The sequence below is a fragment of the Sceloporus undulatus genome, chromosome 5, assembly GCF_019175285.1.
Source record: "Sceloporus undulatus isolate JIND9_A2432 ecotype Alabama chromosome 5, SceUnd_v1.1, whole genome shotgun sequence".
Classification (NCBI taxonomy): domain Eukaryota; kingdom Metazoa; phylum Chordata; class Lepidosauria; order Squamata; family Phrynosomatidae; genus Sceloporus; species Sceloporus undulatus.
Window position 1 is genome coordinate 146,151,774 of NC_056526.1, and position 13,578 is coordinate 146,165,351.

At 38.2% G+C, this 13,578-nt stretch overlaps 1 protein-coding gene across 1 annotated transcript in view; it reads left to right on the forward strand.

The window, feature by feature from the left end:
• IQCM (IQ motif containing M) overlaps nt 1-13,578 on the forward strand; it is a 126,633-nt gene that overhangs the window by 10,446 nt on the left and 102,609 nt on the right. The window contains exons 3-4 of the mRNA XM_042469674.1: nt 5,625-5,900; nt 12,978-13,068. Of these exons, the coding sequence (XP_042325608.1) occupies nt 5,630-5,900; nt 12,978-13,068 (362 nt within the window). The 5' untranslated portion in view covers nt 5,625-5,629. The remainder of the gene's footprint in view (nt 1-5,624; nt 5,901-12,977; nt 13,069-13,578) is intronic.

Consider the following 13,578-nt stretch of genomic DNA (forward strand, 5'->3'; position numbering starts at 1 on the left):
ATACAAATCAACCTCAAGTATAAGCCAAGGGAAGGTTTTAGGGCCAAAATCATGGATTTTGATATGACCCATGGATAAGTCGGGGGTAAAATTTAGAGGAGAAAAAGGTTTTAACATTGGATTGAGAAGTATGGGAAATGGGATGTTTGGTAGTCAGAGGAAATCCAGATGAGAATGAGAGGAGAAGGTTTTAACATCAGATTGGAAAGTGGAGCGAAATGGGGTGTTGGTGGTCAGAGAGATCCAGAGGAGGAGGATGGTGAGATAAGGTTTTAACATTGGATTGAGAAGGGAATCAACCCCCCCCCCACACACACACTCACACTCCTGCCTTCTTAGCTCTTTTAGAAATCACTGCCAAAGCACAGAGAGTGGGCCATCTGGGCTGCTATTTTAAAGGACTAAGCATATTACTGTTATTGTTGTTAATTGCCCTTGAGTCACTCTCGACCCATGGCAACTATACTGATCCAGATATAAGTCAACCTCAAATTTAACGGTCAATTTTTGGGAACATTTTTTTCAATTTATAGTAAATTTATTGTTTACATATATGATATGTAAACAATCTGTGGTCATTTTTTGTTCAACTGTAAACCTGTCTTTGCACTTGACTTTCTTCAGTAATACTTTCAAGTCTTTGCTATTTTCTGCTAGTAGTATGATGTCATCTGCATTTGTTAAATTGTTGATTGTTCCTCCAGTTTCACCCCTCCTTCCCTCAAGTCTAATCCTCCTTTATGTATGTTATGTTCAGCATACAAGTTAAATATAAAATGCAGCCTTTCCTGACTCCCTTGCCACTTGGAAACCAATCCGTTTGTCTGTATTCTGTCTTGACAGAACCCTTTTACCCTGAATACATGTTACATATTGGGACAATCCAATGTGTCACACCATGATCTAAACAATCAAAGGCTTTGGTATAATCTATAAAACAAGGCTGATTTTCTTCTGAAATTCTTTGGTGCACTACATTACTCAATGTAAGTTTGCAGTATGATTCCTGAAGTGATTCTTCTGTTCCTGAACCCAGCTTGGACATCTGACATTTCTTGCTCCATATATGGTGAAAATCTATGGTGTAGATTTCGGAACACCACTTTGTATGAGATAGTAATGCAATGGTTCTGTGATTACTGCCATCACTAGTATTTCTGTTCTTGAGGACTGGAACGTATATTGACTTGGAAGTATTACTGTGGGACTGTTCCTGGTGATTTATTTCTTCCAAATGCCCTGAATGCAGCTTCTACTTCATTTTCTAAAACTGTGGGTTCATCTTCAAATGTTTCTTGCTTGAATGAATCTGTCTTACTTTCATCTCTTTTATATACTTATTTAGTGCATTGTTTCCAATATCTGTTTATTTCCTGTTGATCACGCAGTGTGTTTCCAGGCTACGCTTATAGCATCCCCACTCATGGTTTAAATTTCACTTTGATTTTTCAGATCTTGTGGAAGAGATATCTTGTTCAGTCATCTTTGTTGTCATTCTCTATTTCTCTGCATTGATTGCAACAGTAGTTCTTTTTGTCCCTGCAAGGAAGTCACTGAACAGTTACATTCATGGTTCTGAACTTATTTTTGTCACTTTTTACTTTTGTATCTCTTCTGCTCTTAACTGCAGGTCATCACTCTGCAAACAAAATTATCTTCGTATTGTTCCCTGGTTTGAAATCAGACTGAAATGCTTCAGCTAATCTGTTTCCTCCAAGAACATCTGAAGCAGCCCAGCCATGACATGTTCAAGTACCTTGCCCAAATATGCAATATTAATAATAGGGCGCAAAGGGATCTTGTACTACCTTTGAGACTCTCTGAAAGAGAGAAGCTGGTAACATTAGCTTTCATAGACTTTAGTCTACTTCCTCAGATGAAATGTCTTGAGTGAGTTCTCTCCATGAGTCCAAATTATGAATATATAATCAATGTATCTCATGTAGAAGAGTGGTTTCTGAGTGAAGGCGTTAAGGAAGCATTATTCTAGGTCAGCTATAAAAATGCTGGCACAAACTGTTGTGGTGCCATGCATGTGCTCATGGGAGTACCACGAACTTGAAGGTATATGCTATTACCAACCGTGAAGTAGTTGTGTGTTAGAACAAAGTGGCAAACTTTGATGGCTAGATGCACCTCATGCATCTGAGGAAGTAGACTCAAGTCTACACAAACACACGCTACCAACTTCTCTCTTTCTGTTAGTCTCAAAGGTGCTATAAGATCCCGCTGCATACTGATTTTCCAGTCTAACATGGGTTTGTCTTTGAAGAATAGAATGATAATTCTCATTTACCCATACGCCTAGGGAAGTCCTTATCCAGGAGAGGACACACTACAGCCTCCTTCAAGGCAGCAGGCACTTCCCCCCTAGATAGTGAGGCATTTACTACTCCAGGGACTCACTCATTCAATCCACGTCTGCTAGATCTTGATCCAAAATGGACAAGGGTCAAGACTACACATAGTGGGAAGAAAAGATTCAGAGTCTTGTACATACTTGTACACATTATTGTGCGCTAACAACTGAAACCGATTCCAAGAAAATTGACCAGGTGGTGTAATGGCCACCACCCCTAGATTTCGCTCTCACTTCTGCAATAACTGTAGTGTTAAGTTTTTAATTAATATGAATTACTTTCTACTCAAAGTGCCTGGCAGATTTAGGATATGCACACAACAACAACACACAAATACACACACACACACACAGCGCAACAATAACACACACACACACACACACACATTATTAGCAGAAAATCCTGTAAACCGGAAAGCCTGCATAATTCTTTTCAGAAATACAGTTAAAAATATAAAAATAAGCCCCTTTGTAGTTAGGAAGGCAGCAGGCAAATTATGATTGCTTTCTAAAAAGACTAGAAAGGGATTAAGAAGAATACAAGGAGATTATTAGAGTTAGGTTTTGACAATCATTTTTCTGCATTGGGAATTATTTTAATAGAAAATGAGAACTACAGAAATAGTTGTCACTTCTGTGTCATATTTTAACATAGAAATTAGTGAATTAGTGTCAGATGACAATGAGGTGGAATTAATTTAAGAAATGCTGGTTTAAATGATCTGATTAGGGGAACTTGCAGGATTTTTTCTGGAGATGGAAAGAATATTTAGAAATATTTAGAAAACAGTCACTAAACATGTTCTTTGAGTGTTCAGAAACTATTCTAAGTTTCTATTATAATCCTGAACTGATGACAATCTTCACAGTTCAGGATTTATTTGGTGAAAAATTTTCAGAGGTTTGTTTTGTGCTGAAAACAATATTTTTTTGCCAAACAAACAGCATTTTCTGTGTAGGCAGTAGTATTTCCAATGTACAAATATTAATACCTCTGCAGATAATGCTGCAATTTGGGATTTATTCTGCATAAAAGGTATACATGTTTGATTTGCATAGGAAAAAAACATTTTCTGCACAGAAAACACCATTTTCTGAACATGCATTAATATTTGTGTGTTGCAATATTATGTTCCATGCAGAAAATGCTGTTTGCTGTGCAAAACAACCATGTGGGAGTTTTACAAATAGCCTTCGAAAAACTGCATAATTCTTGAAGACTTTTCTGCAGAAGGGAGAAAGTTGCTGAAATTACTCACTATTACCATTGAGAAGAAACTTAGGCCTGATACAGACGGGCAGAAAGGAGCGCTGAGATGCTGCCCCTTTCTGTCCCACACAGAAGCTGCAGGAACTCTGGGAGTCCTAAAAAGAACCTAGCAGGTACTTTTTAGGGCATGCATGTGGCGCTGATGACATCTGCATGGTGTGGCGCCATTTGGATGCTGCGTCACACGTACGTCATCATAGCAGACCCCGTGTAGATGGGGGCATCCCATTCTGGCATGGTAGAGCTCAGGAGCATGCGGTTGCTCCATGCTCCCGAGCCATAATTTCGGCTCCAGGATGGCACTTGTTGCCCGTTTGTATTGGGACTTAGTGACCCATTAAAACCCTAGTTCCCCTCTCCCCATGTATTTTCATCCTTTTAGTGTCCATTGATTACAATAGTGTCTTTCTTTTTTTGAAACCTGCTGTGCACTGGCAGTCAATACCTCGTGGACTGGCACTGGTCCACAGACTGTTACTTTGAATACTGCTGGTTTAAACTATACAACCTCCTATCTACCTCTAATTTTAAACACTTTTTTATCTACAATATTTATATTGCTATGTTTATAATTTATTTATATACAATGTTTTCTTGCAGAGATTTTTAAGGTAGTTTTTATTACATCATCATGAAAAATAAAATCAAAACATATATACAATACCAGTGGTGTCTTAATAGGCAGGGTATTTTTGAAACTCTGCTTTCTTGGTGTTTCCAGTCACATAGAAAGAGCTTGACACATGTGCAGTTGTACAACAGACTGTATGGGGAAACTAACTAAACTCAAATAGATAAAAAAATGGAGACAATTGCTCATGTGAATTCATGGAAATAGGTGTACTGTAGCTTTTGTTGCATTCTCCACTTTGATCCCCACCAAAGCTAATTGTCACGGATTATGGTAAATTAATTGAACATTGAGAAGACATGATCTTCTTCAAACAATGTATGTGAAGAGATATTGTAGCACCTTTGGGACTAACTGAAAGAAAGAAATTGACTTAAGTCTACAAAAGCTCATGCTGTCAATTTCTTAGAACTTTATTGCATACCTTTTCCCCCCATTATGGGAACTGGAAGGGGACTCTTGGGGTTGTGTGTGATGTACAAAAAATGGATTTTATTGCACAGCGAATCATCCTCAAAAGGGACCTGTTCCGTCTCCTGGCGCCAAGCCGTCCCCATTCAGTGCTGAGGGGCCCCATTTTCCTCAGTCGGAAGACTTATGACCAGACCATTTAATGCCCCTCAGCACTGAAGAGGGATGGCTTGGCGTCAGGGGATGGAATGGGGCCTTTTTGAGGACGATTCACTGTGCGATAGAATCCGTTTTTTGTAGGTTGAGCGCGACCCCGAGAGTCCCCTTCCAGTTTGGATAACAGGGGGGGAAAGGTGTGCGATATAGTCTCAAAGGTGCTACAAGATCTCTTCACATACTGATTTTACAAATTAACATGGCTATGGCTTTGCATTCTTCAAATAATGTTCTCCTATGACAGTGGTTCCCAACCTGTGGGTCGGGACCCCTTTGGGGGTCGAATGACCCTTTCATGGGGGTCGCCTAAGACCACTGGAAAACACCTATTTAATTACAGTTATGAAGTAGCAATGAAAATAATTTCATATGTTTGGGTCACCACAACATGAGGAACTGTATTAAAGGGTTGTGGCATTAGGAAGGTTGAGAACCACTGTCCTATGAGCTTCTTTCTCAGTTGAAATTGGGAGCACAACTTAGAATTCAAATTAATGTAAACTGAATAATTCTGTGGAGGGAGAAAGAGCATATGGACAGATCTGGAATGAAGATCTAAATTGTGGGTAATCTTATTGTACTGAAATGCATGATGTTAGTTAAGAAAGTTGCAATTTCAACTTTGCTATGTTCTGCAAGTGGAAATGCAACTACAAGATTAGTTTGACAGTAGCAGAAAGCAACACAGATTTCAGACTACAGTTAGTGATGATTATATTTATTTCTTTTGACAACAGAAAATATGATGGATCAGATTGGTAAAATGCCTGAGAAGCCAGCAAGAAGAACATCTACTAGTGCTCCACCTATTTTAACAACTCATGAAGATATTAAACATGGTGAAATTGCCCACACAGCAACATCATTCAACAAGATGGCTTTAGAAGAAATATTGGAGAAGTGCCCAATGAGACCATACTCTGACACATGGCAGTCTCCAAGGAGCATAAAGTATGTAACTATGAAAAAGAGACCAGAGGCATCACAATTAATACAATGTGGCTGGAAAAGAGGTGAGATGCAGTTTTTAATGTGAGCAATGAAAATACGGCTTTATAAAAGATAAAATAAACCTTTTGAGTTGTTTCACCCCTCTTTTTTTTTTAAAAAAAAAATATTTGAAGCAAAATAAAACAGACAACTTGAGATTACATAGAAATACAAATTTAAACCAGAGAGCTAAAACTTTTCATTAAAAATGTACTTTCTTGCTGGATTAATTTAGGTGTTCCTGTACTGACTGATCAGTTAGATTACATTAAGCAATTTACAGAATCAATCCCCATAAAAATCAGTAAAACAAAGATTTCTTAGGATGTGCAAATAGTTTCTGAGTGTTTTTTTTTACCATTCATAGTAAACTCCTTTTTTACATGTTAGATAATTCCACTTGTTTTATTTGCAATGCTCAGTAAAAGCAAATAGCATTAACTTTAATATATACATAAGAGTTGTACATATGTCTCAAAGGTCCTCACATTTTCTTTCCCAAACAATGTGTGTATTGCTAAGTTCCCCCACCTACTGGAGTTGAGAGATGTTCCAGTGACAGTATTTACCTGGGTCTACCTCATCTGGAGGAAAGGAGACTTCTGCTACTTTTGTTATTTTTATATGAATAAAGTAAAAAAGGAACTACTAGTAGATCACTGGATGATTTGCAGTACATCAGGAAGACTTTATGACCTAAGTAGAAACAGCTTTCACCATCTTAACAAAGAGCTGTTTCCAAAGGTTTACAGAGTTTAAAGGAAGCTCTTTCCTTCTTCTTCTGTCCGTTTTTCTCCAAAGGGACTCTTATTTTTACTGGTTTATACCCAGATGGTACATTAGCCTGTCCCTTTAGTCAAGGGAGATGGGATCATCTTTAAAATTTAATTTTTACCTTTTTTTTTGCCTTTTAAGCATTCAAGAAATGAGCTCTGTACATCTCATCCAAAATGAACACAGTGAGCCATTAGCTGTAAATTTTTCCTGCCAAAATTTGTGGGTAGTGTTTTATTCATAATAATATAGATAGGTGCATGGTGACAATAACAATATAACTGTTCTTCCAAGAGCTAAGTAGATTTCAATGGAGTCAATATATTTAATATCAATATCCAATATATTATCACAAACTCCCCTAACCCAGTGTCCAATGTGTTTAGATTAGAATTCCTATAATCCCAATGAGCATTGTTTATGGTGAGTGGGAATGATGGGAATTGCAGTCTTTCATACATGGAAATGCCAGTTTGGGGAAAACTATGTTATGAAATATAGTTCTTCATAGCTTCTTTGAAGGTCTTTAAACAGAGGTTGGATGGGCATCTTTCAGGAGTGCTGTAGTTGTATATTCGGCATGGAAGAGGGTTATACTAGGCCCCGGTGTCCCCTTCCAACAATAAGGGCCTATACAGACAGGCCATACTAAAGCTGCTTCAGGTCACTTTGAAGTTATGCTGTTTAAATAATGCATGCATCCTAAGAGATCAGAAGCCACACCGAAGCCACACTCCAGTCCTAAGAACTGGAGCGCAGCTTTGGTGCAGCTTCTGGCCTCTTAAGATGCGTGTGTCATTTAAACAGAATACCTCCAAAGCAACCTGAAGCAGCTTTATTTGGGCCTGTCTGTATAGGCCCTAAGATTCTGTGCTTCTTTGAGAACTGTAATCTTATCCTAAAATTTTATTCAGAAAGACCCTCCCCATTTTCTATATGATTTACTGCCAGTTTTGAATTTAATTTTTAGCTTCAGAGCAACAATTATTTTGGCTTTTGAACAAGTATCAAATATGCTAATTTATAATGAAGCCAGCATTAGGAGCCTAGGAGCTGGTTTTTATAGATGAATAACCTAGCAATATGAAAATCTGCAGAGAAATCTGTAGTTTATGGCACACTGAAAAAGTGATTAGAACAAGTTATTACAATAGGGCATGTTATCTTCTATCTCCACCAACACAGGGTACAACAGTATGGGCTCCTGATGCTACGTTAGCTCTAGGACCCTCTGGCAGATTTGTCCATTGTTGGTAAGCAACATTCAGTGTCAGCATCAGAAAAAAATTGTGTTTCTCTAAGAAGATTCTGACTTTGGGACTTGTGAAAAACAGTTTGAGAATGTCTGGATATTTTCCTAGAAATATCCTAAAAGACATCCCAAAAATGCTCTGTTGGATGAGATACTTGCTAAGAAATCACAGTAAAGCATAGGGGAGCAGGCGCAGGCAACATAAAATTCTCTCTTCCTTTACTATGATTTTTTTAAAGTTTGCTATGAATTATTGTAATGTTTTGTTGTTGATTTAAGTATCAACTTTATTGTTCTTCACTGCCATCGAGTCAACTTTGACTTATGGTGAACCTTTGAACTGGAGATCTTCAAATCACTCAACCATCAGCTGTCCTGCTCAGGCCTTACAGATTCAGAGCCATGGCTTCTTTGATTGAGTTGTTCCATTTGTAATGCAATACCCCTCTGTTCCTACTGCTTCCCACTTTACCAAGCATTATTGTCTTTTCTGGTAAGTCATATCTACTCATAATATGGCCAGAGTTTTGTTGTTGTGTGCCTCCAAGTAGTTTCTTATGGGTTTTCCTAAGGGGTTTCTTGGCAAAACTTGTTCAGAGGGGGTTTGCCATTGCCATCCCCTGAGGCTGAGAGCATGCGACTTTCTGAAGATCATCCAGTGGGCTTTATGGCCATGCTGGAAATTGAACCCTGTTTTTCAGAGTCATAGTCCAACAGTCTACCACACTGGCTCCAAGTACAACAGTCTCAATTTAGTCACCTTGGCTTCTATGGAGAGCTTAGGCTTAATCTGCTCTAGGCCTGATTTATTTGCCTTTTTAGCAGTCCATGGTATCTGTAGAACTTTTCTTCAGCACCACATTTCAAATGAGTTAATTTTCTTCTTATCAGCTTTTTTCACTGTAGCTTTCACAATGGCTCAATGCTATGGAATTCTGGAAACTCTGTAAACTCTGGTTCCACAATGAAGTACCGTACCCAGAACCCCACAGCATTGAGCCATGGCAGTTAAAGTAGTCTCAAGATGGATTATTTCTACCGTGTGGATGCAGCTTCAGAATAGATTTTAACCATGCTGAAGCTTTTGACCCACAATGATAATGAGCAGAAGATTAGCGAGAGGTAGGCATCTGCAGCATGCAGGAATGAAGGGAGGGGAAAGTCCTTTAACTGTGTAATTAAGATGGTGTTGAGACCTGAAATCTTTCACATTCTTCCATGAGTAAGAAACGCATTATCATGATGACAGTCTCTGGTGAGTCTTTAGCCTCTGGAACAGCCAATTGAGAACTTTATGACACAGGCCCTGGGACAGACCTGTCGCATTCTAAAAGGGAACGTTATGGGGACGGGAGGTGGCAAAGAACGCATCTTACCGCACAGCAAGAACACTGCCTCTGATCGTTCCCATCACATTCCGGATGTGTCACAGAGGGGGTGATTTTCAGGAACGCTTGAGAAGCGTTCCTGAAAATCACCTCCTGGCGATGGGAATGATCGGCGGTGGTGACAGCGTTCTCGCTGTGTGGTAAGATGCATTCTTTGCTGCCTCCCGTCTCCATAACCTTCCCTTTTAGAATGCAACAGGCCCGTTCCAGGGCCTGTGCAATAAAATTCCAATTTTCCAGATGCTAGACCACTTGACACAGCACTCTTCAGCACCAGTACTCACTTTTCTGTTATAGGAGTACTGAATATGCCATTTTTATATTGCATAACATGCAACAAATAAAGGTTAATAATAATAATAACAACAACAACAACAACAACAACAACAACAACTGCATACAGTGCTAGTTTGCCTTCTCTACTTGTGATGAAATAGAGGCACATGCATTTGCCACAGATGATGCTTAGACATTTTTTGTGGATTTTTCAGAGAATGCATTCTATGAAGATACCAGCCACAGATGCAGGTGAAACGTCAGGAATAAGCTCTTATAGAACATGGCCATATAGCCTGAAAAATCCACAAAAAATATGGATGCTGGCCATGAACGCCTTTGACTTCACACTTAGACAGTTTATTTTTACTACCCAGAAATGGCATCTGAATGGGAAAATCTACTTTCTGGAAGTTTCTTTCAATTCTCTTACTTCAGAATTCAGCTATGTGGGTCTCTTTAGATACCATCACTAGGGCTTATTTTAGCACTTCTACTACAAAACTTTCATTGCATTTTGTAAACATCATTCTTAATCCAGGGCTCAAACCAGCCAAACTTCATTTGTGTTCTCTGCAAGCTTTTTGCTCTGCTTCCTGCTCCTGCAAGCTTCCTGCTTTGATACAATGGAAGCTTTCCGTAGTAATAAAATCGGCCATCAGAGCACTGCTGGAAGACAGGTGATGATCAGGTGGCAGCGTAACAGCAATTTTGCATGTGGTAAAATCAGTTTTAACCCATTCCAGCCTGATCCTGCCTTGTGCCCGGTTGGCATGAAAATTACATGTGATAAACTCCTTAGTTTGTAAGCCCTTAAGCCTAGCTAAACACCTTTAGTCATCCTTAGATTGGTTAGGAGAAGAATTTTAGCTTCCATACTTTTACTTTGATGAACAGCTTTGCATTGACTTTAGACTGTTCTGTTAGTTTCTGCTGCAGACATTTTAAGAAAGAAATAATTTTTTTTTTGCTGCAAATCTACCTTGTTTTTCTACTTCATTTTTACTTGGAGACACTTTGGTTGATTGCCATTTTTAGTCTTCAGTCTGTAAGATCCTTCAGAGAGCTAGTGCCTAGAAGAGCTTTCCCCTAGAGAACTAGTGCACTGATCTTAACATTGGATTCATTTTTGGCTGGATTATTGGAGATGGTGGACTTGGAACCTGGTGACATTGATCTGTGTGCAGAGTTGTGCATTGAACAGGCATTGTTATTGGCTTACTCTCTATGTGGGGACAACCTGAGAGTGTTATCATCAGCACAGTCCCTGCTCAGTGGGCTGTGGAGGGGTTTCTGTTGTTTTTTATGTTTTCATATCACCTCCTTGAGTCCCTGTATTGGGTGAAAAGTGGGTTATAAGATGATGATGATGATGATGATGATGATGATGATGATGATGATTTATTTCCTTAATATTCCTGGGCTGAGCACCTTTAGGGCACAGCAGCTGTTCCAGCCTATGCCTTTTCTGCCACCATTAACTGGAGTACAGATTTGCTAATTTACAGATACTGTATGTCAATAATATGTGGTCATTATATTATTTACATAACTTTAAAGTAGATATTTAATCAGTTCAAAGATTTTGTTTACTTTGGGTCACTGATTAATCAAAATGAAGATGAGCCAAGAAATGAAAATAAGACTAGGGACTTGGAAAGGCAGCTTCCAACTACTACACAAGACTCTGTTATGAAGACATACTGTATTGTTAATATTCAATATTTAATAGTACAGTTGTCCCTCCATATTCGCTAGGGTTAGGGGAACAAGACCCCCGTGAATATGGAAAAACCACAAATAACAAAAACACTGTTTTTACCTGAGAGGACACCTCCCTAGGAAACTCTAGGTCCTCCAGTGCAACTCTGTGGTCAATGTCCAACATACACTGACAGTAGAATGGCACTGGAGTAGCTACAAATGGTCTTTCAGTGCAACTTTTAGTTAAAGTTGACCACAGAGTTGCACTGGAGGACCTACACAGTCCTAGAGAGAACATATTAATGAATAATCAAATCCGCAAATATCAAATCCGCAAATATGGAGGGATGACTGTATTGTTAATATTTCTGATATCTATGTATGGTTGCGACAGCTGGACAATGAATAAAGCTGATATGAAGAGAATCAATCATTTGAAATGTGGTGCTGAAGGAGGATTCTACAGATACTATGTACTGCCAAAAAAGACAAGAGTGAGCAAATCAAGCCTGAACTTTCCCAAGAAGCCATGGCTGCATCTGCACTGCCACAACAAATGATAGTTCCCATAATTTCATAAAATTGAGCCATGGCAGTTAACATGATGCCAAACCAGATTATTTCTGCAGTGTAGATGCAACCCATGATGACTAAAGGGAGAGTATTCTACTTTGGACATATCATCAGAAGACAGGACACATTAGAAAAGACAATAATGCTTGGTAAGGTGGGAGACAGCAGGAAAAGAAGAAGGTTGATTTGGACATGGATAGACTCAATCAAGGAAGGTACAGCCCTGCATTTTTCAGGATTTGAGCAGGACTGTTGATAACAGGGAAACTTTGAGACCTCTTATTCATAGGGTCACTCGAAGCTGAAATAGGTTTGACAGCAATTAACAGCAACATATTGCTCTGCAATAAAGATAAGGTGCACTACACATGAAATCACTTGGAAACTGGCTCCATTGAACTTAATGGGACTTTCTCAGAGGTGAGTATAAATGGATGGGATAAAGTTGTAATGCCCTTGCAGAAAGATCCAGAGGTTCATGACAGATATTTTAAATGTGGCTTGCCTATATAGTAGGTTCATTTGCAATATGTTGCATATATATCTGTCTGTCTGTCTGTGTGTGTGTGTTGCATATATATATATATATACATATATACATATATATATATATGCAACATATTGCAAATGAACCTACTATATTGCAACAAAACTATCATATACAATTGTTTAAGTGTATATATATATATATATATATATATATATGATAGTTCTGTTGCAATTTTCCTTCCAGAATGCATTCCGGAAAGAGAACTGAATGCGTTTTCTCCCTCATATAATCATGAATGTATTTTCCCACTCTTTTGGATTTTTAAAAACAAAAACTTCATTTGTGCATGCCTGGTAAGTTCTGCATCCATAGTTTTTTTACAGTAAAAATTGATTTGTTTTATCAATATGATGTAGTGTGTGTATGTGTCTTACTTAACTAGTGATTTAAGTAAAAAAAAGAACTGTAAAGCTGTGTGAGGGAACTGTTTGTGTTGACAATGAGCATTCAAATGTTAAGCAGTTTCTTTTGGAAATGTTGTAAAGCCAAAATAAAAACATATGCTTCCTTGCTTTTATGGTTATCTGTCACCCTCATATTATTTATTCTAAAAATATTCTTTTCCCTTTTCTACTTTTGATAGAAAAAATGTGGCTAAGTGATGTATTTAACGCGGTTGGACCACTGAGTAAAGCTATGGAAGTGGAAAAAAATATACAAAAGCAGTCCATTGGGTAATGCCTCTAGTTTGTTAGAATAGTGACTAATATGTTATCTTCACTGCCATTTTTTTCCATATGATTTAAAAATTATCTTCAGATCTGACTGTGCCTTTTGACAGGGTATAATTTAAGATTATAATTTTATATAACCAATGAATATTTTCAATTTTTTAACAAGAGAATTCTACAAAATCCACAAAATGAAATTACACCTGGTATATACCCATCATTTTACTGCAACTATTATCTCAACATGAATGGTCTTGTTTACTATATGGAAAATAAAATGATGACCAACAGATAGAAAATGTTCAATATACATCCCCATCCACAAAAAAAGAAACACAAAAGACTGCAGCAACTGTAGGATCATAGCTTCAATATCTCATGCAAGCAAAATCATGCTCAAAATTTTGCAACATAGACTCCAACCATACATGGAGAGAGAAATTCCGAAAATTCAAGAGAGGCCCAGGAAAGGAAGAAATACTAGGGACCACAGTGTAAACATACCATGGCTAA